Source organism: Balaenoptera borealis (assembly GCF_965194805.1).
Source record: "Balaenoptera borealis genome assembly, chromosome: 4".
Lineage (NCBI taxonomy): Eukaryota > Metazoa > Chordata > Mammalia > Artiodactyla > Balaenopteridae > Balaenoptera > Balaenoptera borealis.
Window position 1 is genome coordinate 80,876,539 of NC_138861.1, and position 27,508 is coordinate 80,904,046.

At 36.0% G+C, this 27,508-nt stretch overlaps 1 protein-coding gene across 4 annotated transcripts in view; it reads left to right on the plus strand.

Moving 5' to 3' along the window:
- GABRA2 (gamma-aminobutyric acid type A receptor subunit alpha2) overlaps nucleotides 1-27,508 on the plus strand; it is a 117,314-nt gene that overhangs the window by 42,146 nt on the left and 47,660 nt on the right. For all 4 annotated transcript variants that reach the window (XM_082390694.1, XM_082390696.1, XM_082390693.1 and 1 more), the window contains 3 exons: nucleotides 7,027-7,094; nucleotides 24,363-24,583; nucleotides 26,394-26,476. In XM_082390694.1, coding sequence (XP_082246820.1) covers nucleotides 7,027-7,094; nucleotides 24,363-24,583; nucleotides 26,394-26,476 — 372 coding nt within the window. The remainder of the gene's footprint in view (nucleotides 1-7,026; nucleotides 7,095-24,362; nucleotides 24,584-26,393; nucleotides 26,477-27,508) is intronic.

A 27,508-nucleotide genomic window follows, 5' to 3' on the forward strand; every position in this document is an offset into this window, starting at 1 on the left:
CTTTTACACTAATTTGGGCCAAATTTATTTTTAAGAAGAAATTGATACTATCATCAAATTAGAATATCAGTTAGCTCCATTTTATAAGTACAGAATTTCTTTTTGAAGCTGATCCAAGAGATTCAGGGAAAGATAGCAAAGGTTTGTAATATTGCCAACAAGGCTCTTCATGCATTTACCTTTAGGATGTTGTAGATGAAAAATGTTGGATTGTTGAATATGAGAACTGAACTCTATTAGAAATAAAGGCAAATGATCTTATGCTTTTAGCATCTGAATCTAAAACCTTGCCTTAAATTTTTTTCCATATATGTTTAATGTAATTCAGCACTTTACCATTATAATACTTTTCCTACATGTAATTTATTGCAGGTTATCCGTAGGTGTAAAGATAATACTTTATCTCATATTTGAGTGTGACAGGATTGGTATGGCCTTATCCTTGACCATAATCTTCTGTGATTATCATTCTGTGATAATCTATGTTGCGCCATATTATGCACATAGAACAAAGTCCTGGGCGCTGTTGAGTAGTGAGTAGAGTGGGGAAACACACAACCATTTCACAACTCCTCATGCATTAGAAGTTACAATATGATTTGATTATTTCATTTGAAGAAGTAAACATTTCTGGAACCAACAGAAAGACTAATTAAATACCCAGGGATGGCAAGGACAACTTCAAAGAGGAAGTGTTATTTGAACTTATTTTTTAAGAACAAGGATTCAATGAGAGGGCATTTTACATAGAGGAAAGAGAAAGCACCGCCCCCCCTGCCCGAAAAAGAATGAAGGAGAATAACATGGAGTTGAGTATGGCTAAGGTATACAGTGTGGGACAGCGCTGGATCAGGAAGGAAAGGAGACAAAGATCATGAAGGGTCTGATGTGCTATGCTGTGATCTTCGAACTTGATCTTTAGGCAAAGGAGAGTCATTGAGAAAAATTTGATCAGAGAAGAGACATCACATGATTTATTATTAGCAGTGTCATGGAGGGTATATAGGAGTTGGTGAGACTAGAAGCAGGAAAACTAAAAGAGGCCATTCCAGAGGTCATTGCCAGTGAGGATTGAGAGAGAAGGGAAAGTCAAGAACGATGTAGGAAATATAATCAACAGAACCCAGTCAACAATTAAAATGCTGGATATGAGTAAGAAGTTCAGCCTGAGACTAAAAGTTTGACAACTGACAAAATGATGGTGGCTTTTACCAAGACTAGAAACAGAGGAGGCAGAATTTTGAATATTTGAAGCCATGGCCTATATAAGCTTTTGAAATTTAGTGTTTTCAATGTCTATACTTCTATTACATTTAAATGCTTTCCTTCTACAAAATAGAAAAGAAAGAACTGAAAAATTATTTTGCAAAGTAAACAGAAATATCGCTGTCCACAGCAGTATTTTGTGAGGATGGTGAAAAGGTCATAAAAGAAAAAGTCAATTAGCAAGCTTTAACTTATGCACCTTTTTTATGAGAAAGAAAATTAATATAGTGGAATTTTTTCAATCCTTTGTATTAGTAATATATATACACACACACACATATATATGTGAATTGTAGTTCTTAGTGCATTAAGAATGCTCAATTTATGTTGATTTATAAAATAATTCATTATCTTAAAAAGGTAAAAGCTTATCCTTATTATATATATTGGACATGAGAATCATTTTTTATTAATATGTATTTGGGGAGCAAAATGTAAATTTATATCAGCATAGTTTTTATTTTTAAATTCTCATAACTTAGTTGTTAAGCTGGTTTCTATCAGTACTTAGAGAACAGCATAGGATTTCAGGTTGGTGATTAATAAGCTCCAAGTTTCTAACTAACCCGGGGATACTAGATGTGTAATAGCCTGTGCTCAGACTAAACTTTGAATTCTTAGTGTTCTAGGGTATCCTGTGTGCTCTGGATGCCATCTTTAGCAACTTGAAATGGGATGCGGTCACTAGAATCTCCTCAAAAGAGAGTCTAACCTGTGATAGTAAAAGTGAGATCTTTGAGAACATCTTCATTCTTTCCCCTGTCAGAGTCCCACCCTGAGCACGTAGCAAAGGCTTCATGAAACATTACCTTGAGGAACATAAATTGCTTCTGGCGCCACTAACAGCTTCCCTTTGAAAACATTCTCTCCCTTGTCTGTCAGGCAGGGGATGTCTCTGGACAATACTTAGTAAACTCTTAGTAGCTATTTGTTAATTGAACCAAACGGTCCCACTAAATCCATGGGAATCAATGTGCATTCAGTCTCCTCTTCCCTTTCCTAGTTGATTTCCTTTACTAGTGTTTTGGGGAGAGAGGTGTGTCTTCAGCTTCCTCACCAGAGCAACTGAATCATCAGGTACTGAAGAAAGACATTTCAAAGAAAGAGAAGGCACTACAAATCTTCTACCTGGTGATGGTTCTAAGGGCCAGAACAGTCCCAAACCTTATTGGGGGATAGATAGACCCTCCAGTGATTTCAAAGTCAGATTCATTTGTAACCCATAATCAGTGACTGTCATGATGGGGTATGTTTAGTTTATCCTTTGAGGACTTTGTGTCCTGTCCATAAACATACAGCCATCTTGATTCTTTTTTCGGATCCCCAAATGTGCTATACTTTTTAAATCAATGCATTTTCATTAGTAGGAAAAAAATCAAAGTAAATAAACAAAACTACAAGAACAAACAGAACATATAAAGATTCAAAAATTTAAAAGCACCAGGCGTCTTACACTGAGAGGAAATTTCATGTATTCAATATATGTTTATATTTCATGTTTCCAAATCATCGCAAAGAATCAAAGACCAAAACTTAGAACTATCATGAAAAATGATTGTAAGAAAACACAATTCATATTGGTTTTATTATTGGTCTTAACTCTTCCTGATTTTATGGGCACTATATTTATCAAACACGTGTTAAGTGTCTACTGGGAGGAAGATATTGGATAAGGAGCAGCAATTCTTTTGTGGTAGAATGGTGACAAATTATATTCTCAGATTCCAAGTTTTCAACTTTTAATAGGGAACACTAAGTGCCATAGACACAAAAGTCGGTTAAGAATTTGTTGACTTTACTGAACTTGACTGATGACAAATGGCACATGTAGGTGTTAACAGAAATCATCCCAGGAAGCAAAATGTCTTTGTTGCTGATGAGAGAGTAAAGCAAAACAGCAATGGCTAACTTGTCTTAAAATATGTGCATGACATCCTATTTATGATACGTGGTGAGAAAAATTATTAGCATCCTCATCTTCTTGAAGGGATGTCATTTACAGTTTGATTTTACTCTCCATCTTATGAGTGTGTGCCCTTATTAGTATTAGTGTCATATCTAAATTACAGGGGTGAAGACGATATAGCTTATTGCTTGGATGGTTAGCTGCAATTAATTAATATCTTTTAATACAATTAATATCTTTCCTGACTCCTTAATTATTATCATTTTTTTCTTCTTAGAGTATGTGAATGATGTTTGTAGTTGGCTTTGGTTTCTCACAGAAGCAGACTCTAAGATACACAATCATTTGGGAAGGGATATCAGGCGGCACTAGCTGAGGGAGGTCAAAGTGATACAGGGAAGGGAGGACAGCCAAAGCAGGGTACCACGGTGAGCAGGTTACTGCTGAGGACAGTTGCAGTTTCCTCCCACTGAAGTCATCTGGGAAATGGTGTAGAGCATGCCTTCGAGTTGTCTCCACTGAGAGGGAGAGAAAGCTGAGTTATAGCTCCTCCAACTCTCATCCATCGTTGGTTGATGGATGTTCCCAGGAACACAGACTTTTCTGCAATTACACTCTGCCCTGCACAGCCAGGAAAAGCCCTCAGGCAGAGAATCACAGGAGCTTGCAGCAGAACATGCCAGCATGTAGAGCAGCTGTCCCCAACCTTTTTGGCACCAGGGACCGGTTTCATGGAAGACAGTTTTTCCATGGACTGGTGAGGGGGTGGTGCAGGTGGTATTGCCAGCATGAAGCTTCGCTCGCTCACCCGCCGTTCAACTCCTGCTGTGCGGCCCAGTTCCTAACAGGCTGCAGACAGGTACCGGTCCACGGCCCGGGGGTTGGGGACCCCTGATGTAGAGGAATCATGATTGTCAAGGGGCTATGGACAAAGAACTGGCAGCAGATGCTACATTGGTCTTCTATGGATGTATACTATTGTAATTGTTCTTAATATAATTATACTATCAAATTTTTGACTTGGAATCATCATCTATTATAATAAAAATAATGCACAGATATTTTGCACGTAACTCAGAATTTCTCTCCTCTCCAGGAACTTTCCTGCCACTAGACCTAAAAACCTACTTCCATTTATTTCAACATTCTGTCTTCTCACCCCGACATAATTAAGGATATTCCCTCCTCCTTCTTCCCTCCATGTATATATTGTCAATCAATTTTAATGAATGTACTACCTGCTTACTCAGGAATATTCCTCTTTCACTGATCTTGTCTCCTGAATATTCAGCGGCTCCCTTAGTCCCTTCCATCTGCATTGCCAGATCCTTAACTATCTTCCACCTTAAACAAGCAAACAAAAACTGTCTCTTTTCCCCCACCTTCCCTTGTTGCTGGAGTCCTCTTTCCCTTCACAGTCGAACTTCTCAAAGTTTGTTTAAAATCACTCTAGGCTCTTCCTCTTCTCCCACTTCCCTCACATCAAGCTGGACTCTGCACACATTATTTTACTAATGGCTCCCAGGTCTCTAAATTCAGTAAATATTCCAGACTTCAGATTACTGTATCTCTCAGCACCAGTGACTGTATGCAACTCATTTCTTCACAGGGGTGTAAACTGCCTTTGTAACACTATAATCTCTAGTTTTAGGGACACTTTATTTTCCTCTACTTTTTCTGAACATGCATAGCAGGAGAATATTCCTTGAAATGCATACATTCTTTAACTGTGTTTATGAAGTCAATAAACTGAAATTATTTTCTTTAAGGTAACTTTGCATATCTCTGTTCTGTCTTGAGGTGTTTCTCTTACTGTTTAGAGCTCTGAGTGTAATTTTATTTTTCTCTCTTTAGATTCTTAGTTGGCACCTCATTGCAGCCACTAGGATGATCATATTCTCCTTTACTCTTTACTTGCCATTTGGTGTGTAAGTGGATATTCTTCATGTCCTTAGCATGAATATATTCACGTATTTTTATCATCTCTCTTTTCTAACTTTACAACTCCAGATTAAGGAGAATAAATTCCATTTGCCTCTATTTGGGTGAAGACTACCATAATATTTTAATTTCTCTCTCTTGGAACATTTTAAATCAATATCTGTAGTGACTAAAGTTTTATTCAGTTGTTTATTGAATAAATGTGAGAGCATGATTGGTTTTGTATGAGTAAGAGGAAAAAAACATATATAATTCAGATCCAGGACCAGCTACATAATTTGTGAGACCCAGTCCAGGATGAAAATGCACGGCCCTTTATGCAAAACATAATGAAGAATTTCAAGGAAGCAAAAACAGAACATTAGACCAGGCATGGGACTTTTCTGAGCACAGGGACCTATGTGACTGCACGAATTGTATAGCTATGAAGTAGACCCTGTGCGGGTGTTTGGGGGCAGGTGGCAGCTGAGAATTAACTTTATAAATGAGTTTCAAATGAGTTTTATAACAAAATTTCACGAATACCGTTTTTTGGAATAAAATAGTATATAAAATAACAAAGTTGAATGAATATATTTATTTGGAACACCATAAGCGTGCTTTTGGCACAGAGTATCGTGGTGAATAGAAATATGTAGCTGATAAGAAAACACTTTTAGTTTTAAATTTATTCTTGACTGTGGTACAATGCTTTGTTTACCCTGAGGGCTCAGGAGCCAGAGTGCTTGGGTCCTAAAACCTGGCTCTATCTACTCAACGGAGTGTGGGTCATGGGGCACATTTCCTTAACTTTCCGTACGTCAGTGTACACATATATTGGGATGATAACAGAGAATCTATCTCATAGATTTCTCATGTAGATTATTACATTTCAAGTCCTTTTAAGAGTAAGCATTCAGTCTACTCTGTTATTTCAAAATCCTTTTACTTTTTATTTTTGCTTTAGTGGATACAATATTCCAGATTCAGTTTACTGCTCTTTCATGGTTGTGAATTAATGTTCAGTATAATATTAAAATATTTCATGATATTGTTTGTGTAGAATTACACATTTGACACTTAGCAGTTAAGGCATTAAGTTCATGATGGTAGAAATTAATGATGTAATTTTTTCTTATAAGAACACTGAAAGGGTTTTAGTTTTAAATTTTTCCTTTGAGCTTTCCCCCCATTGCCATTTGGCTTATTTAAAATCAAAGATCTAAATCACCTGGTTAATAAAGCAATCCAGTTAATTGTGCTACACTTTGTAAGTTACATAACTTTCAAGTCTAATTCAATTTAATCTTCACGGTTTAGACATTCTTAAATACATGTAAAGGCAAGCTTGTTTGGAAGTAATCCTTGTGATTAATGAATGTTATTTGCTTTTATTTTTATGTTACTGAATGAAAAAGCTTTTTATAAAATATGAATTATGTTTATTTATAATGATTAACAATGTGTTTGTGCTTTATTGAGAAGATACACTAATTTACAATCTACAAACTAAATCTCTACCATCATGAAATACCATTTGAAATATTTGGTTTAATGGTCAATTATAGGACTGTATCAAACAGTAACCATACTAACTGTACTTTATTTTCCGTACTGGTGGTACATTTAAGATAGTTTCTGAGAAACTATTCATTCTGAGCAGTGTGCCGAAAACAATATGCTCTAGTCAGGTATAGTTTCCAAATAAGAATGTCATAATCCTTCTAAGCATTTAGCATTTAGGATTGTAAGACCCTATGAAGTAATTAAGCAATACAGCTATTTTTGTTGGTTGTGAACGTTGAAAAGAAAGCAAAAAAGAAATATTCCCAAATATCACAGAACTTTCTAACCATGCCATGTACTTGACCCCTTCTCTCTCCTGTGGTTCTCATTATATAATATCTATATTCAATCTCTTTTTCTTACACCAGACAGTATTACTGAAGTCTTCACTAACATCTATGTGACCAGTTTTGGCCCCGTCTCAGATACAGATATGGTGAGTTTTTCATTAAACAGTATTTTTACTCCATATAATGGGAATTCTGGGGGGTAATTTAGAATAAACACGTATTTTTAGTGTTATAGATTCTGGATTTGTCTCATGCCTATTTACTCCGCCCCAATACATGGAAAGTTAAGGCTGTTAATCTGCTTATAGCTGTGTGCACCATTCTAACTTGAGTGTTCAGATTAACCCTTTATATTTTATATTATTTTCAAAATTTTCTACCCAGCTGCAGTGTGGCAAACAATTGTTTAAATAAAAATAATTATATTACTGAGAACCATTTTTTAAGATTAAGGCCCCTGGGCTTCCCTGGTGGCGCAGTGGTTGAGAGTCTGCCTGCCAATGCAGGGGACACGGGTTCGAGCCCTGGTCTGGGAAGATCCCACATGCCGCGGAGCAACTGGGCCCGTGAGCCATAATTACTGAGCCTGCGCGTCTGGAGCCTGTGCTCCGCAACAAGAGAGGCCGCGGTAGTGAGAGGCCCACGCACCGCGATGAAGAGTGGCCCCCGCTTGCCACAACTAGAGAAAGCCCTCGCACAGAAATGAAGACCCAACACAGCCATAAATAAATAAATAAATAAATAAATAAAAGCAAACCTTTAAAAAAAAAAAAAAAAGATTAAGGCCCCTGCTTGACTTCCGTACGTCTGGGGCAGTTTCATCGATAACTGCTTCTTACAGGTTGTGGTTATGGTCGGTGTTACAAATGGAAAACTTCTACTAACATTGAGTAAGGTGGATTTCTTGTCATCCTAGCTACATAAATACAATACATACACTCATACATATAAATTAATCTAAAGAAAACTAGAATCTTAACATTCTTGAATTCTATGGAACTGGTCCATATTTTTCTTTAAAATGAGATCAGTAGAAGGGGAAATTAGTCTGTTGGTTTAGAAATCAGTGGACTAGATACATCGTCCATAAATCCTTGGTTAAGCATAAGAATTTTAGTAATCAGTCTTCCACTTCTACTACTAGCTACAGTGCTCTATTATAGAAGTTTTTTTGTAGAAATTATTTTTCATCCACCTTCCTTATGGTCAGGGAATGAGAATGAGAGGAGATGCCCTTGTCCCTGCTTTGCCTGGTCTTTCTCCATCATGTCATCTCTTCCCAATTTCTTCCCTTTATCTGATACCCCAAGGGGAAGGATAAGTGTGCAGGTTTTCCCCCTGGATAAACACACAAAAACTAAAGGTTTGCCTTTTTTGCAGATGCTCATTAACAATATTAGCCATTTTTTTAAATCAAAATATAGTTGATTTACAATATTGTGTTAGTTTCAGGTGTACAGCATAGTGATTCAGTTATTTTGTTTTCAGATTATTTTCCATTAGAGGTTATTACAAGATACTGAATACAGTTCCCTGTGCTATACAGTAAATCTTTATAGCTTATCTATTTTATGTATAGTAGTTTGTATCTGTTAATCCCATATTCCTAATTTACCCCTCCTCCCCCGCCCCCCCCCACCTTTGGTGACCTTAGGTTTGTTTTCTATGTCTGTGAGTCTATATCTGTTTTGTATACAGATTCATTTGTGTTATTTTTTAGATTCCATATGTAAGCAATATCATACATTATTTGTTTTTCTCTGTCTCAGTTACTTCATTAAGTATAAAATTCTCTAGGTCCATCCATGTTGCTGTAAATGGCAATATTTCATTCTTTTTTATGGCTGAGTAATATTCCATTGTATACTTATATACCACATCTTCTTAAGCCAATTTTCTATTGACAGGCACTTGGGTTGTTTCCATGTCTTGGCTATTCTAAATAATGCTGCTATGAACACTGAAGTGCATGTGTCTTTTTTTTTTTTTAATATAAATTTATTTATTTATTTATTTATTTATTTATTTATTTTTGGCTGTGTTGAGTCTTCGTTTCTGTGCTAGGGCTTTCTCTAGTTGTGGCGAGTGGGGGCCACTCTTCATTGCGGTGCACGGGCCTCTCACAGTTGTGGCCTCTCTTGTTGCGGAGCACAGGCTCCAGATGCGCAGGCTCAGTAGTTGTGGCTCACAGGCCCAGTTGCTCTGCGGCATGTGGGATCTTCCCAGACCAGGGCTCGAACCCGTGTCCCCTGCATTGGCAGGCAGATTCTCAGCCACTGTGCCACCAGGGAAGCCCGCATGTGTCTTTTAAAATTAGAGTTTTTGTTTTTTTCCAGTTATACACCCAGGAGTGGGATGGCTGTATCATATGGCAACTCTATTTTTAGTTTTTTGAAGAACCTCCATGCTGTTTTCATTAGTGGCTCTACTAATTTACATTCCCATAATTATCCATTTTTTTGGGACCTCCCTACCTTTCCTTTAGGGAGCAGATATGCTGGTTTTATCACTAAAAAATCAGTTTTTCTTCCACCCAGAGCCATTTCTCTGACCTCATAGTTCTTTTTTATATTAACTTGGATGGCTGAAGATGTAAAGTGGTAGAGGGGTGATGACCCCCAATTTTGGGGAGGTGGTTGATACCAAACACTGCTGACCTTTGAAGTTCTTTCAAATTAGAATGTGAAGATTTAAGTGCTTTTTCCCCCCAACTTCAGGCATTAGCTACAATTCTGCAACAACAGGAAAACTCCCACTTTTCAACATAACTCTCCTCCTCCCTTGCAGTATCCTATATCATGACCTGAAATATTAATCCTCCTCTTTCCATAGGTTAATTTCAGTGTACACAAACTTGAAAAGATCATAGAGACATATTTTTAGTAAGAGTGTATATCCCAAACATTATTGGTTGGCAGTAAAGATAATATTCCTGTGAAGCTTGTCTTAATAAATGCTCCCTATCTTAGAGACACAGTGAGAATGAGCACCTAACCTCTATGTGGAGTCAAGTGCAGAGAGTCAGAATTCTGTCAAGCACTACATTGAAAAATTAGCAGAATATTATATAAATTATGGTTCTTATATGGTTAGCTATGGTGTTTTATTACAAGCCAAAACAGAAAGGCAAATGATATAGGACCCCAAAATATCAAAGTTTTCAATGTTTTAGACTTTGTGTAGTGAATATTAATACTAACAGCTACAATGCTAAAGTATTTTTGTTTGTTCATTTTGCAGAGTGAATTCTTTTACCTGAAAAAATCAAAAGTAAACATATCTTCATATATGCTTTTTCTAGACATGCAAATGTTTGTTATTTGAGCGTTTTAGACAAACAGTCATATTTTTGGCAAAATATATGAAGAGACTTTTTTCCAGTGGTGATAATGAATTAAACTAATCCTCCTCTTCTTTGTTCTGACCATTCTTTGGGATCACTGAAAAATTTAGAAAGCTGGTAGCTTCAGCTCAAAATGGATTAAAGACTTGAATGTAACACCTGAAACCATAAAACTCATAGAAGAAAATATAGGGAATAAGCTCTTTGACATTGGTCTTGGCGATGATTTTTTAAAATTTGACAGCAATAGCAAAAATAAACCAGTAGGACTGACTATATCAAACTGAAAGCTTCTGCACAGCAAAAAAACCATCAATAAGATGAAAAGGCAATCTACAGAATGGGAAAAAATATTTGCAAATTATGTATCTGATAAGGGGGTAGCATCCAAAATATATAAAGAACTGGTACAACTCAATAGTAAAAAAACAAAACAAAAACAAAAACCACAATCCAATTTAAATAAGGAATAAAAACTGAATAGACATTTCTTCAAAGAAAACATACAAATGACCAAGAGGTACATGAAAATATACTCAACATCAATAATCATCATGGAAAAGTAAATCAAAACCACAATGAGATCTCTCCTCACACCTGTTAGAATGGCTATCAACAAAAAGACAAGATATTCTGTATGATATCACTTATCCACTTATATGTGAAATCTAGAAAATAAAATAAACTAGTGAATATAACAAAAAAGAAACAGACTCAGAGACAGAGCGAACGAACTAGTGGTTACTGGTGGGGAGAGGGAAGGGAGGAGGGGCAAGATAGGGGCACAAAATTAAGAAGTACAAACTACTATGTGTAAAATAAATAAGCTACAAGGATATATTATAGAGCACATCACAGGATTATAGCCAATATTTTATAATAACTATAAATGGAGTATACCTTTAAAACTGTGAATCACTATGTTGTATACCTGAAACATATAATATTGTACATCAACTACACCTCAATAAAAATAGTTTTAAAAAAAGGCAAGAGATAAATGTTGTCAATGATGTGGAGAAAAGGGGACCTTTGTGCAGTTAGCAGCCATGTAAATTGGTGTCATCAGTATAGAAAACAGTATGGAGGTTTCTCAAAAAATTAAAAATAGAACTATCATATTATTCAGTAATCCACTTCTGGTATATATATTCAAAATGAAAATAGGATCCCCAAGAGAAATCTACACTACTGGTTTTTTTTTTTTTTTTTTTGGCCGTGCTGCATAGCTTGTGGGATCTTTAGTTCCCCGACACAAGGGATTGAACCTGGACCCCCCCAAAAGTGAAAGCACCGAGTCCTAACCACTGGACCGCCAGGGAATTCCCTGCACTCCTTTTTTTATTCACCATTTTCCACAATGCCAAGATATGGAAATATGATGTGACATATATATCACATGAGAAAGAGTGAAATCCCGGCATTTTTGACAACATGGATGGACCTCAAGGGTATTATGTTAAGTGAATAAACCAGACAAATATTGCATTGTATCACTGACATGTGGAATAAAAAAGTCATAAAGAGAGAGGGTAGATAAGTGGTTGCCAGCTGCTGAAGGGTGGGGAAAATAGGGAAAGGTCGGTGAAAGGTATAAACTTTCAGCTACAAGATGAATAAGGTCTGAGGATCTAATGTAAGGCATGGTGACTATAGTTGATAACACTGTATTGTATAATTCAAATTCACTAAGAGAGTAGAACTTAAATGTTCTTGCCAAAAACAAACAAATAATAAATAAATAGATATGAGGCGATGGATATGTTAATTAACTAGACAGAGGGAATCCTTTCACTATGTATATCAAATCACCACTATGATTGCTTCAAATACCTTAAAATTTTTTTCATCAATTATACTTCAATAAAGCTGAAGTTTTTTTTTAAAGGAAAATAAAAAGAAACTGTGATCGTTTAGTTAGTGCTTCCATGTAGGAATTTCATCCAGGCATTTGATGGGAAATTTATATATATTTACAAATCCTAAATTCTGGGAAAAGTCAAATAAGAAAATGGGAAAAAGCATTATAATTCTGCAAGAATTAAAGCTTAGCATAAGGAATCCACAGATGTCAAGTTGCAGCCCAGAGCAGGGAATGCTGTGTGAAGCTGAAAACTCAAGGTTAAGGACAAGTCCCAGAACTGGGACAGGACCGTGTCTGAGTGAAGCAGTCACGATTAGGCAATAATGCGTCTAGCAGTTGTGTGTCCTGTCTGCTGCTGTCATTTTGAAATAAATTTGAAATAAATATTAATAAGCCATATGCAAAAATAAATATATAAAAATAAAAAGGTGGGAGCTCATGTTAGGTGTATAGTCGTTGGCAATAGAGCAAATTTAAACTCATCTGTGAACTGAATTCAGAATGTTGGTGTCTTCAGTGACTTTAACCCAAGAATTTAAAGAAAGTTTAACAGGCTCAAGATAGGCTTTCTTATTTTGGGGGACACTACCACACATTATATTAAATATGAAAATGCACTCATATTCCAAACCATATAGGTTGAATTAAGTTGAGTAGAATTGTGTTTGGCAACATTTAAATATTAAAAAATCACTTATTTTTATTTTTTTAGTTTTCTTTATGTATTTTGGATTATGTGTGTGTATGTATGTGAGCACACGCACTTGTATATTGAGAAATTCTCTAAAATGAAATACATATTTAACATCTCTTAGGCTCTTGAGATGCTTGAAGGCCCTAGACGTTTTTTCCTAATACACATTTTCTTTGAATCACCTAGCCTAACATAGTCCTATAGAATTCTCTTTGGTCATGTCAAATTTTCTACTTTATTTCCATCTTTATGCACCTTGTTTACTCAGTCTTACCAATAGTTGGGTTGGGGGGAGTCTAGTTAATTGCAAGACCACTAACTGGGTTACTTACTCTATCATCAGAGTCCAGTTAGAGGAAAGGATCCATAACAGTAATTAGAACAGGGAAAACCTCATAGAATGAATTATAGATTAGTACAAGATGGCTAAATAAAAATGTAAAAGAAGACTCTAAGCAATATAGATTTAGCAGACGCAGAGGGCAGCATCTGCTTGTGGGGTGGAGCATCATGAACAAGGAAGGAACTCAGGACTTGTAAAGGAGTCCTTCCCCTAAGGCAAAGACTTAGAGCTCACTGGAGAGGACTTTATGGTTAGAGGAGTATGCACCTCCTGCTGGTGAAGAAACATATGAGGGTACCTGCTGAAGCTGGTCAGAGGAATATCCTGCCTGCTGGCTGACAACTCACAGCCCAGCAGTCCTCTGAAGCTGTGTCAGAGAATGACAGTGCACCTGAACCAGGAGGAGAACCAGAAAGAAAAGCCCTCTTCCCTTGCTGTGACATAGCAGTATCCCTCCAGCACCTTCTAATGGCAAAGCCTGACATTGTAGGAGCTGGTGAACGAGCACTGTTTACAGAGCCCTTCTCCTGTGTCACAAAGAAGGGGAAAGGAGGGTGGACTTGGAGCTGAGAGGCAATTCACTAATAATAGGTGTACATAATAATGTGTGATATGAGGAGGCTTTTGAGGGAGAGTCAAGGGGTAGTTTGACCATGCAACAGCTGCTGTTTGATATGTGTCCAAATCTAGAGAAGAAAATGAAAGCTGAGTAATTTATATACACATGTAACACAGACACACACGAACACACACACTTACTCATATTATAAATATATTAGGGAAGACAGAGCTCAATTTAAAAACGTATACATTTTGTGAAGAGAAATGACTTGGACCTCATGGTGCTCACATGGAGTGATTTCCAATCTTGATATTACTTTTGTTGGAAAGCAAAACAAATAATGAGGAAAAGTTTGAATATATGTTAGTATGGATGGCCAGGTCAAGAAATGAAACTTGTATGTGCGACTCTAAAGAGAAAGAAATTTAGTATGATGCAGAGGTACAAGACACCCACATTATTATTACCCATACATAAAAGTGGATATGAAGATATCTAATTCATGTCTTACAGAAGCAATTTGTTAATGGGAAAACAGTAAGGAATAAATTTGATTTCACTTTTGGTAGCTTAGCTAATACCCTTATTTCTATGCAGTGTGCATACTCAGTAGCAAGACTTAAACTCCTAAGTCCTCCTCTGCTGGTCAGTGATGTAGATTTGTTATGACATTAGCCTGAGAGGAAAAAGCAGCCTAGCAAAAAGAATTAAGAAGCAAAAGAGCAAACACACACACACACACACTGCTGTCTCAGAATCATTAACTAGTGTAATTGTCCAAAGAAAGTTGCAGATCTAAATTAAAATTAAAGATTCTAATTACAGCGCTTGCAATTAAGTACAGTTTTTTCTTTAAAATATCAACATTTAAAAAAATTCATGAGTAGGAAGGTAAACTTGGGGATGTACTAACAGCTAATTGACAAAGTTGGTAGTAGCTAACTGCACATTTAAGCAATTTATAGCTCTTCTGTGTGTATTTTTTACTTTTTAATTTGGTCTATGTAGGGGGTCTTTTCCCATTCTAGCAAGCATTTTCACTGGGTGAGCATATTCTTCAGACATAAGTGGTATAGCCACCAACTATTGCACTGAAACCTAGACTAAGAACCTCAGCCCAAATGGTTATCTCTTGCACTGCTAAGTGTTAGGGTTAGATCTTGAACGATGAACACTTTGAAGTCATCTCAAGATTTCTGATCTAGAGTTTACCATTAGGCTATTAAGAAGCAGGCAGCCAGGTAAGTGGTGACCTTGGTTTATTGATCATATCAATCCCCTTAGTTAATACTTGTCTATCTTATGAAAACACAGAGTGCATTAACTCTTAGAAACCCCAGAAGCTATTGGGATATTATATAGTTCAGTAGTTAACATCATAGGGAGCTTTAGAGAATTATTAGATCTTGATATTTGGCCGAAAATTAACACTGGGTTTAAGCTGTCAACCCTTATCAGAAGTTGCCATTTGTAAATGTATCTAGATAAAGAAACCTGCTGCAAACACAGCAAATACTATATATCAAAGATTAATAATGTTTCCTCACTTTCAAGTCAGAATGTAGAAGTTGATAACTGGACAGTTATTGATATTTTGGAAGGATAGGAATTAGACTTAGCTAATATTCAGCCCATATTTTTCAGCACCCTCCTAGAATTTTTAATAATGTTCCTCAAAATGAGAATCATAGACCCCTGTGTTGGGATCAGTTGGAGTGTTTATTTAAAAAGTGATCTCCTAGGTTCCTTCTGCGATCTGTGGAATCATAATTGCTTGTTGTGGGGCATGACAGTCTGCCTTTTAACAGGGTTGAGGTATTTGACTTTATGCTGAGGGCAGCCAAAAACCATCACAGGGTGGACGATTGGGGTAATACAGAAGGAATGTGAAGAGTCAGATTTTCTGCAATCCAATAATTTATATTAGAGGACAAGGAAAGGAAAAAACTGTTTGAAAGCTGATATATGCCAGCCAAGAAATGATTGTAGACTGGGTCAGGGTAGAGGTACTACTACCCTGAAAGAAAGAACTGAAACGATTTGAAAGATATGATAGAAATCATAAGCCTTTGTGATCTGTTGGAAGTAGAGGTTGAAGGAGATGTATAGTATGAAGGCTTGGGGGCATTGGGTGGATGGTGGTACCATTCACTGGGATATGGAACACAGGAAGAAAAGTCTTGTTTGCTTTTGTTTTGGTGTCTAGGGGATGAGTATTTATGTTTTGGACGTATTGAGTTGGGGTCTTTGTGAGAGATTTAATTGGAGATGTCTAGGTAGCAGGAATAGACTTGGAGCTCAAGAGAATTTAGAATGCAGATGGCTTGGGAGCCATCTGATGGTAGTTGAAGGCATACATGAACTTGTGCAAGGAAAGAGATTAGGGTGAGATGGTAATCATACCCTGACAGAACCTCTAGACTAGAAGAGGATAAAAAAGATTGCAGAGGAATCTGAGAAGGAGCAACCATGGATGTCTGTCCAAATGGAGGTGCATTCCCTTCTGTGACTAGGCTGTGCTCTGATCCTTAAGAACAAACATCAGAGACCACTGCCTTTCCCTCCTTATCAGATGCAACAATGTTCAGTAGTCAGGTATCTGTATAATTTATGGCCCTCTGTCCAGGTAGGATTCTGTATCCTGAAGGAAGTATGATTCATTTAGTAATGGGATGAACCCATAGGTTTTGCCCACAGTGAAATCTCACCTACGGAGTGGGGTAATAGTTCCAGAAAAGAGTGCAGATAAAGGTAGTTTAACTAGTTTGACTCAATCCATTACCTTTCTGCAGGATGGCGGCTTGTAGGAATCACATATATCTAGTCATAGCTCACTTGGCTGCCTCAGGGGAAGGCATTCCTTACCACTCGCCCATTCTTTTGTAAAAACTAAATAACACACAGCTAGGATTTCTGAACATGAAGTGATTTTTAAAATAAAAATTGCAAGAGTTGCAAGTTCTTTCCCCAGGTTACAAGGATGGGACCTGTCTTTTGGGGAAAACTATGCAGAGCTTGTATGCCTTGAGGAGGAATAATAGAAACCATCCACCGGTGTTACTCCCATACATTCTCCAGGAGACACCATTACGTGTAGATTATTGTCAGACACAGGAGGTCTCAGGTCCCATGATGAGCATTTTCCCGAGAGTTAACTACAACACCAGGAGAATGTGGTTTTAGTGCCAACGCAGGAGAGCATTACAAAAGTAGGGAGAAAACAACGGTGTCATATATTATGGTAAAGCCAAGAAAAGGATTTAAATGTGTCATTAGATTAAGAACAAGGAGATATTTGTTGGTCGTGGTAAAAGCAACCAGATTGCAGTGGGCTGAGGCATGTGGGAGGTGAGGAAATGGAGAAAGAGTGGCGGCAACATTTTTAAGCAGCGTGGTCGAGGAGAGAAGGCAAGGCGGGGGGCAGTAGCTGCAAGGCATTATAACTATCAGACAGGCTTTTATTTTTAAAGATTGCGTTGAACTTCTCACTGTTCTTGGAACCTGCCATTATCTTTAACAACTCTCTGGCCTTGCAAATGTTTTCCCCTGTTCTTGTTATACCTACCCTCCTTCTTGGCCAACTGGAGAGCTTTCATTTACTCAAAGCCAAGCTCCATTTCATCTTCCCTGATGTTTTTCTAGGCTACTCCAAGTAGAGTCAGTCCTTCTTGTCTCCGTGCTCCACCACATGGCTTTCACACGTTTGTATGACTTTGCACGCTAGATTATAAAAATCGGAACACGTTTTTCTTCTTTACCGCCGTCAGCTACTAGAAGGCATGCGTTGTGTTTGTTCTGTTCAACCAGATTTGCTAAGTACATACTCTGTGTCTGTCACAGTGTCGGGAGCTGCCCTCATGTTGTTCACAGTGTCGTGGGGGAACAGCTAAGAAAAAAAAAAAAAAACATCAACTTTAAAACAGTGTGGTCATGTTTTTATTGAAGTATTTATGGATTAATATGGTGGCAGAGGAGATGTGGGTAGAGAATATCTATATCTGAGAAGGTTTCTAGGAAAAGAAGATAGTGGAGGACAAACAAGGACTGGCTAGCTATGTAATGGGAAAAGTGTTTTAGCACAAAGTGAAAGAGCTTGTTGAATTTAGTAAAATGTAAAAGTTCAATGTGACTGCAGCCTAGAATACTCTTACAGGTTTTGGGGGAGATGAAGCTAGAAAATAACTTAGAATCAGATCATGAAGGGCCTTATAGCCAAATGCCCCAAAACACCATAAAAGCATCTCCAAATAAAACTTAAAACATAGTAGATTTCTGTTACCATAGATCTTATTATAGCCTGACTTTTTTATGTGTGTCAATATATTTAAAAAAATAAAGATTATATAAAAGAAAAGCCTACTGTGATTAGTTTAATATAGTTACACAGACACACACACACATAAACATATACACTTCACACTTGTGAATTTAAGGATTAGGGTATTGCATGCAGGGGACTGAGATAATATATCTGAGAGCTTTTCTACCATCTACCTCTGCTGATGCCTTTCTTCTTGTGCACCATTTGAGCTGTTATGGCCCAGAATCCTTGTTACCATATTTAATTTCCAGTGGCTCCTCTCATTCATTTATTCATGGACTAATTATTGCTTTTTGCCTATGTTCTGGGCAGCTAGATACTGTTGATACATTGAAGAAGGTGGTCTTTGTCCTTGTTCTCAATGTGGAGTAAAAGTTGCCAAATGTAGGGGTTGACAGGGAAGAGAGACTGCAAGGGAGATCAATGAGTTTGGGTAGTAAGGTGAAGCATGACACGTCAGAGGCCCTGCAGTATCACTATTGCTATAGGCAGCATATATGGAGAATTGCTAAGCATGAGACTAGAGAGGTAAGGGAGGGAGGGGTCATTGCAGGGCTTTGGAGGCTGTGAGAAAGCATTTGGGCTTCATCCCAAGGGCTTTAGAAATTCAACTGATCAAACTTAGCAGCATTTCACTCTTTGGATCTTCTTTTGCCATATCATGACAATATCTGGGGTGCATCTTGTAGCTTTCTGTTCACTTTCAAATATCAAAGGGCCCAGTCCAGTCCAATTTTAACTTCAATCTCGTATGCCATTTAGAGCTTCTCTCCTTTTCTTAGCCGTGGTCACAGGTAAGAGGTGCACAGTGGGTGAGAGGCCATGATCTACTCTTCCTCTTCTCTTTCTGGGTCTTCCAGAGTTGAGGCAAGAAAAAGGGAGATTATAAAAAGGGGGGGGGGATATTCCTTTTTACTTTGCTTATTCTGTTGGTGGTTCTCTCTTGGCAATCAATGACATTTGAATGGCCGGTAGATAAATACAGGACCTCTCATGGGGCACACTTGTGATTTCTTCTCAATGACCTCTTTATTATCCAAAACACCAAAAGCACAGCTGGCTTATTCTTTCATGGACCTCTTGTGGCATCCTACTTAGCTCCTGCCCCTGGCACTTTACTTTGTGCCCTTTTGCTTCTGGGTGTCCCTCTCTTGCCAGGCCACCTTTTTCTTGAGTATGGAAAATGGGGGGAGAAGGACGCTTTGAAGGTGATTCATACCAGGCTACCTTCTTTGATGTCCAAATTGTTTCTAAGAACTTTACATGTATTATACCACTTCATCCTTAAAGGAAGTAAGTTGTATAATTATCACCATTTTACAGATACGTCAGCTGAAATAAAGAGAGATTAAGTGACCTGCTAAAGGTCCAGTACCCTATTCTATCTGACTTACGATTGCATGCACTTAACATCTATTTCACATTACTCAACTTATTATTATTGCTGTTATCCTTCAATCTTGTGTTTGAGTCAGTTTTAAATGTGGAAAGAAGACTTTGACAGAGATTCCAAAACTTCAGTCTCAGCCTGCAACTTTCCATAATACATGACTAGTGTCTATTTTTTAGTCTATAAAGAAGGAAATTTCCCTTTAATGTCCCACCTCCAAAGATTGTTTTTACATATGGTACAATGAAAGAACATGATGTTGGGAAACATAAGGTTTGAGTTCAAATTTTGGCTTTCTCTCTTTTTGTTTTTAATGAATATGTGAAATGGGAAGAGTTCTCTATATTTAATAAGGTTATTATGAATTTTAAATAATAAATTGTATCAAAGTGAATTGCAATTAACATATTCTATGAATCATTTTAAGTATTTTGATTAGATATATTTTAATAATTTTCTGTTAGAATCTGAACCTTTAGTATCAGTTTCTAATTTGTTTGTAAACCTGCCAGGCATCTAGTTCCAAAGAGAAAGCCCAGGCATCGTGCCTACACAACAGTCCGAACATGCAGTAGCTGTGGTGCTCTGCAGTCTGTTTGTGTGAGCGTCTTTGCATAATAAGATTTTATGAACTGCACTAATTGGGTTTACTGACACTGCTGATCTGTTCTTAAGCTTTTCACGTTTTGCAATTTTTGCAATGCTAATACTGGGCTAAATTCCTGGTTCACACCCCTTTGAGTACCAACTGAAAGTGTTAGATCTTACCCATTCTTGTATAGTCTCAGGGTGTTATTTCTTCAGTTGCTACATACATGCTTCATAAACCACATTTTTCTTCATTATTGAAGAAACACACTGATAGGAACTTACTCAGAGGAGACTAACCTTTAAAAGCAAAAGGGTATAATGAAATAAATTCTGGCACTTTAAAATACACTCAGTAGGGAATTCCCTGGCGGTCCAGTGGTGAGGGCTCTGCGCTTTCACTGCTGAGGGCTCGGGTTCAATCCCTGGTCGGGGAACTAAGATCCCACAGGCCGCACGGCACAGCCAAAATAAAATTAAATTAAATTAAAAATTAAGAAAAATACACTCAGTAAATCAAAGTAAATGAGAAATCACTCCAAGAGCAGTCCTGCAATTTGGTTATGTTTTAGTGAGTAGATATAATTCTTCAGAAATTGGCTACAAGCACTGACTTATAATTAATGCAGCCAGGCACTAAAAAATATGCTGTCTTCACTAAATTAATGTGTCCTTGAAATCATGCTTATTCAATAAACTGTGCAATAGAGAGTGATTTCCTTGTTAGCAATACATTTTATGGAAATAACACTTAGTGGTAGTAAAGACATTAGGCTGGAAATCACATCCTTGTCTGGGTTCTGCCCCTTACAAGCTTGGAAACAGGGCAGTCATTACATTTATCTATGATCCCATCTATAAAAAGGAGAAGTTGGATTAAATTTCCCATATAGAGTTTTTCAAATCTTGAAGTGTATGGATTCTTCAACTTTTCAGTCTGAGTTAACAGCCTCATGTGTCCTATACACAGGCCAGAGGATAGCTGCATGCTGATATGTCCTTATGAATTTTTTTTGTTTCTTTCTATATGTGCTCCTTAGTTGTTTGTGTATTCTCTGAGTGATTTTGTAGTTGATCTTGGTATTATTTATTTCTTTTAGAACCTCAGTTCAAGGGACTAAGTCTTACTTGTATGAAGAAGTTGCATTGTTTTGTACTTTCTGGCAATTTTCTTGTAACACACAAATCAAGTAATTACTATATTAGTATACACTCATGACAAACTTGAGTGTTATTTTAAGAAACCTTTCAAAAATATTCTTTTCAAGTACTGAGAATGTGTGTTATATATGCATTTAAAAGAATCACATGCAAATAATCTGTCTGGAAATCCTGTAGTAACTTAGTGGATATGAAATGAATATTATTTGATTGAAATGTCTCCTTTCCCTGCTATTTTAATCTTGAAAGCAAAACCACAAAAACTAGTGAATCAACTGTATTTATTTGTTTATGTATCTATATGTCTGTATCTATATGCTTTTGTACTAATATATTGAGGTATTCTGAGAAGCAAAAAAGCAGAAACTGGAATGAGATAAAGTTAAAATACATATTATTTTCAGGAATAATTATTGTGTCATTATTAAAATAGATTTATTTTTACTCATACTTAAGATTTCTATTCCTGAGAATATTTTAGCAGTTAATATGTTTAAATTGTGCTTTATTATTTCTAAATATCTTTCTTTAATATTTTATAATATAGCAATCAAAAGTATGATTCTAAATTTATATTATTTTAATACTTGTCTTAATGATTGCCATAGATGAAAAAGATATGCAAATTCAAATTTAAGAAGTGCATCATTGGCTACTGATTACTGAACCATCATGCCAATTTTTTAAAAACCCATCCACCAAGTTTAGATGTTCATCTTCATGTTCTGGATATTTGGTTTTCAAAACAACTTACTATTTGCAATGTCCTTATGCTATCATTAACCAGTATTTCATGGTACAACATGTGCTTCAGATGAAGCTCATCATTAAATGTAGCGGGTATAAACCCATATTTTAAGTAGCCTTATTGAAAATTATGAATTTGCTTTTGCATATTTCTTTGTAGAGTTGATTAGTTCATCATTGTTTATGTGGCTAATGAAGAACTCATATTAGGCATAGAAGTGATATCCCTTTTCTTATTTTTCACTTGTGCTTGTGTAATTATTAGTGTTTTCTTCAATCCATGGTATCATTTAGCAATAATTTTAAAGTCAATTGCCTATTTTCACTAGAGTTAGTTTAATCAAAACTAGTTATTATAACTTGAAAATTCACTTGAGTACAAATCACAGTACACTGAATGCAAATGAATTCAGCATCACTTGACCATTCCCTGTTGTGGCTTCTTCTCGTCCCATAGCATGCCTTTCATGCATGACCATGATCTACTACCTATGGACATAGTGAGAGTGCCAATATCATTCCATATATTATTAGCAAAGCTTAATTTACTTCTTATATTTAGCTAAGAATTCTATATAAACATAAAGATTCTAATATTTTCTTCCTACACCCAAATGGATGTACATACCCCACTTTGTTAGCTACTGCTCTAATCTTGCTTCTGCTCACGGGCCCTCACTTAATTGAGGTACAATACAGTTGATTACAGTTATACCTACTAACTTATAACCAACCTGCCCCCCAATATTAGACCCATGTAACTTTCATTGGAGTCACATGATGACAGATAAAACATCCCATAATTTTATAGAAATGGAAAAATTGAATTTGAAGTTTTACAGAAAGTTGTAAAATATATTCAGTTTGCCTGAACAAGTAAATGTCCAATGTGTTCACATCAGGCTTGGATTTGGGAGAACCACAGTTGGAAGAAACATTTGCATAAAAATTTGTCAGATAGCAAAAACTCATCTCTTAATCCAGCTTTTTAAAAAAAATTTAGTTGCACTTACATAGAATTGAACTTAAAAAAAAAGAGTAAACCACAGAGAGTGAGGGTGGATTAGATGATGCTATTTTCTTCTAAGGATTAGGAGCCCAGAGCCACTCTTTACTTCCTGTTCATATGTCATTACCTGTGGCCATTTCTTGTTATCTTCATCCATTCAACTTTTGAGGGATCGCTGGGAATCATTTACTTTCATTTACTTGAGTAAGGTTTGTATAAATGACTTGTTATTGTCCTAAGTATGTGGCCTTTTTAATGTCCTTTTTTAAACACATAATTTTAGTTGAGTGAAATTGCCAGTTGCTAAGGTGTTTATTTTCAAACAAACATGTGATGGCTATGGCTTTATGCACAAAGGACAGTTTCTGAATTTCCAATCTCAGGTGCATAAATGAACATTTTAGTTATCTATCATGGAAGTGTCTGCACAAACATACACTGACCAAGATTTTTAATATCCAAAAATTGTCAGTATCGATCATAATTGTGAATTGTACATCTCATCTAAAATGTATACATTCTCTTATCCTAAGAAAGACAGAGAGAGAATGAAAAAAGAGGGGAGGTGGGGAACAAGAAAAGAGAGAGGGGGTGAGAGAGAGAGAGAGAGAGAGAGATTGCATAAACCAACTTTTAACTTATTGGAGGATGATAACAGGGGAATTGATCACTAGCTGGTCTGTATGAATATTTAAAAGTACATTTTAACCTGAGGGTGTTTGTTTGCAAAATATTCATATTTTAAGTATTCTAATACCTTGTCAAAGTATTTTATTACAATTTCATTAACTAAACTTTATTGAAATCATCTTCCCCTAATACATTCTTGTTAACAGTATGACATCTCACCATTTTTTTAGGATTAAGAAAGCAATAAGATTTTTTTTTTTATAGTTTCTTTGGCAACAGGAGATGTCATATAGATCCCACAGTGTGTGTGTTTAATAGTTGTTTCTTTTCCTTTCTTTTTTTTTTTTTCTACTGAGAATCAGGCTGCCTGCTTGCCTCCTTATTCATTCTTGAGATAAATGATTTGGGACAATCCACCCAGACCCTGCCCAAGCATGTCCCCTTTCCGAGTGGTTCTAAACTATACAATGTAGTAAAGAAGTTTGCCTAAGACCTTGTTCAACTGAAAGACACCAGAGAAAGTAAATTTCTTGTTTTCTTTTCATAATAATATGTAGCTGATTGTACAAATACACATGCTTTATCCCATTGTAAATGGCAACATTTATTGATAAGATAAAGGAATGATCTTTCAAAATTCACTTCTCAAAATAGCTTTCTCTCTCCTTAAACTATTTATATTATTGTTTTTGTTGAAATTTTATAGTGTCTTTGTATCTAAAACATTTATTATTTTCAAAAGAATTCTATTTTATATTTCAGGAATATACAATAGATGTTTTCTTTCGACAAAAATGGAAAGATGAACGGTTAAAATTTAAAGGTCCTATGAACATCCTCCGACTTAACAATTTAATGGCCAGCAAAATCTGGACGCCAGATACCTTCTTCCACAACGGGAAAAAATCAGTAGCACATAATATGACAATGCCAAACAAGCTTCTTCGAATCCAGGATGATGGGACTCTGCTATACACAATGAGGTATGTGTTCAGGTTTGATATGTTGCCTTTAAATACTGAGGAATCTGTGTATTAACCAACCAGCCAACCTAGCTGTCAAGTATTAGCAAGTTGAACATTTTCATAACAGATTATTGAGGTAACCAGAATATGCTTTATAAATGCTTTGATATTTAAAAAATAAAGGTTATGAGTTTGACACTCATCTTAGTGTGTTAAAGCTTAAAAATTGCCTTAGCTGTTAAGAACTGATTTTTTTTTGGCAGTTTACTTTTCATACTACATTTTAGTTAAGTACAACTTTAATAGTATGATTTAAATTTTTCTTTATACAAGCACATAATTTTATTTTTAATATCTCATGAAATATCCCATCAAATTTTTAAGTGATTTTTAAGCAAGTTTCACTTAATTTAATATTTTAATCCTTCTTATGAAGGGAGAAAAATACTTTTATAACCTCAGAGATGTCATGTGACATCAAGTTCAGATGATTCAATCTTAAAAAATTATCGAAAGAGATATACAGTTGTTGACTCTAATCACTGTTCCATTTGAACTCCTCTCATGAATTAATCTTTTTAAAATAAGTTACTTATATTACGTAACAAAGAAAGCAATCACAAATCTAATAAAATGGTGTATAATCTAAAAGGTAAATGTTTGATAAAGACTTTAAAACATAGATAACTTTCATCAGCATCGTATACAGACAGATGTGTATTCCAAGCATTTGATGTATTATTTCATATGAAATGTTAAGTGTTGGATTTCAATTGTGAAAGTTATTTAAGAAGGGGCAATAATACAGTCCTGATCTTTAAAGAAAAAACTCTTAAGTTCTCATTGCTAAATGACCATTGCCTAAAATGCAAGTTAGCTATTCTTTCTGCTTCTCTCTCTGAATCTTGCAATATAGATGCCATATCCCCCTTGATTTTACACGTTAATTAGTCCTGTGAAGACAATGATTGGAAATTTGGGGTTTGGAAAAATATTGTGTAGGGTTCTACTTAAATACTCTCTTGGAAGTATATAAGCTATAATTAAATTGTTGGTTACATTTGTTTTACTCATTGTCAGAGATTCTTCCATAAGTTCAGTTTAGTCCCTATTTTATCTAATTTACCTTTGTCTGAAATGGAATAGTTGATAATTTTCTTTAAAACAAATTTGCTATGATTACTCTTTAATGTGATCACGTATATACAAAAAAAATATTTCTTTAACATTCATAACCTGTGCCCATAATTTGAATAGTCTAGTCTCAACAAGATATTTCTAGGAGATATATCTGTATATGTAACTATGTCTATATTTATATTTCTATATATGTATCTATATACAGTATATGATATTCATTTACAACTTACATAATTTTGAAGGGTGCTTCTCTGAGGCAATACTGAATTCCTATATCAATTTTGCTATATGCTTATTGATGGAATGTTGGGAGAAAATAGCATTGTTTTTATGACAGAGGTTTTTTTTTCATTTTTTTCTTTAAGATTTCAAATGTTAATACTGAAGTTAATGGGAAAATAACTTTCAAAAATGTGTACATAACTTCTTAACTAACCATATAGTACAAAATGCTTAAAGTATATTTTTAAATAAATATTGTTACTTGAGCTCAGATTTTGTAGGTGCAAATGTCTTCTGAAGGATCGCCTAAATGTGAAAGAACAAAAGCGTATTTAAATGTGAATTAGCCTCATCAGATGCCCTAATGAGGGTCCTACCTCATCATTAATTCTGTTGACCACAATAAGTAGTGATTTATCTTGACTTGCCAATTTATGTAAACAAAGAGTGGAATTTTGACTTTTAGGCTTACAGTTCAAGCTGAATGTCCAATGCACTTGGAGGATTTCCCAATGGATGCCCACTCATGTCCTCTGAAATTTGGCAGCTGTAAGTATGGGGATGAAGGTACATGGTTTGGTCAATAAAATCAGGGATAGTCAGCAGCACAACTTAATTGTATACTTTCTTCTCATATGATGGGATGCTTAGTACTTGCCCAATAAGATGCAGAAATAAAAAACATACTGATTTCCCTCGAGTAATCAATTGGCTAGCCCTATTGTACTCTCAAATATCATATCTTAATCATTGTGTTTGTCATTTGCTTTACTGCTAATAAAGAACACCCTGTGTTTTTATCAATGTGAAAAAGTAGACTGGGAGCTCCTTGAAGGTCAGGAATATGTCATTTACCTTCTTTTTCAAGTGCTAACCCATTAAAAATGCAAAATAAATGGCTTTTTTTCAACTAAGAATGAAATGTTAAGGATAGATTCAATTGTTTGTTAAAGTAGTGATCAGCCTGTTGCAAATGGCAACAGAGAATAGGTGAAAAAAAAAAAAAGCTGGATCTCTAATTACCTTTCTACTTTCTAATAATGGAAGGAAAGCTTCTTTCTAAAATAAATTTGAAGGAGATGATGTAAGTCGATTGCTACATGTGGGCGCTTTCTGTGTACATAAAATATTTCAGAAAAGGCTCTGTGCGTTTGGCTGTTCTTTAGGTCACTGAGGTTGTATCTTATATGTCAAGCAGAAGCATTAGCTCTCCCAGAATAACTGAAAAGAGGGAAGGTCAAATCATCTCCTAGGCCCACAGGGCATTCAGGGCAGGTTCAGGATAAATTCATGGACACAGCTAAGCAGCTTCTCTCTTTTGTGTGTTCCATAGCCTGACCTTTTCAGAAACCTTTGCTCTTGCCGGCACCTCCATCTTTGTCCATTCTGGGCAGTTTTGACTTTTCATTCTCTTTCATAGAAATGCAGTACTCTCACCTGATACAAATATGTATGACTGAATAATGTGCCTTCTCCCCACAGACTGTATCAAGTGAAAGAAAAGAGAAGAATGGTGGCTAATATGAATGCAAAACCCTCTAATTTTATTGATGGCCATAGTTTTGTGGAATGAGAAGTTCA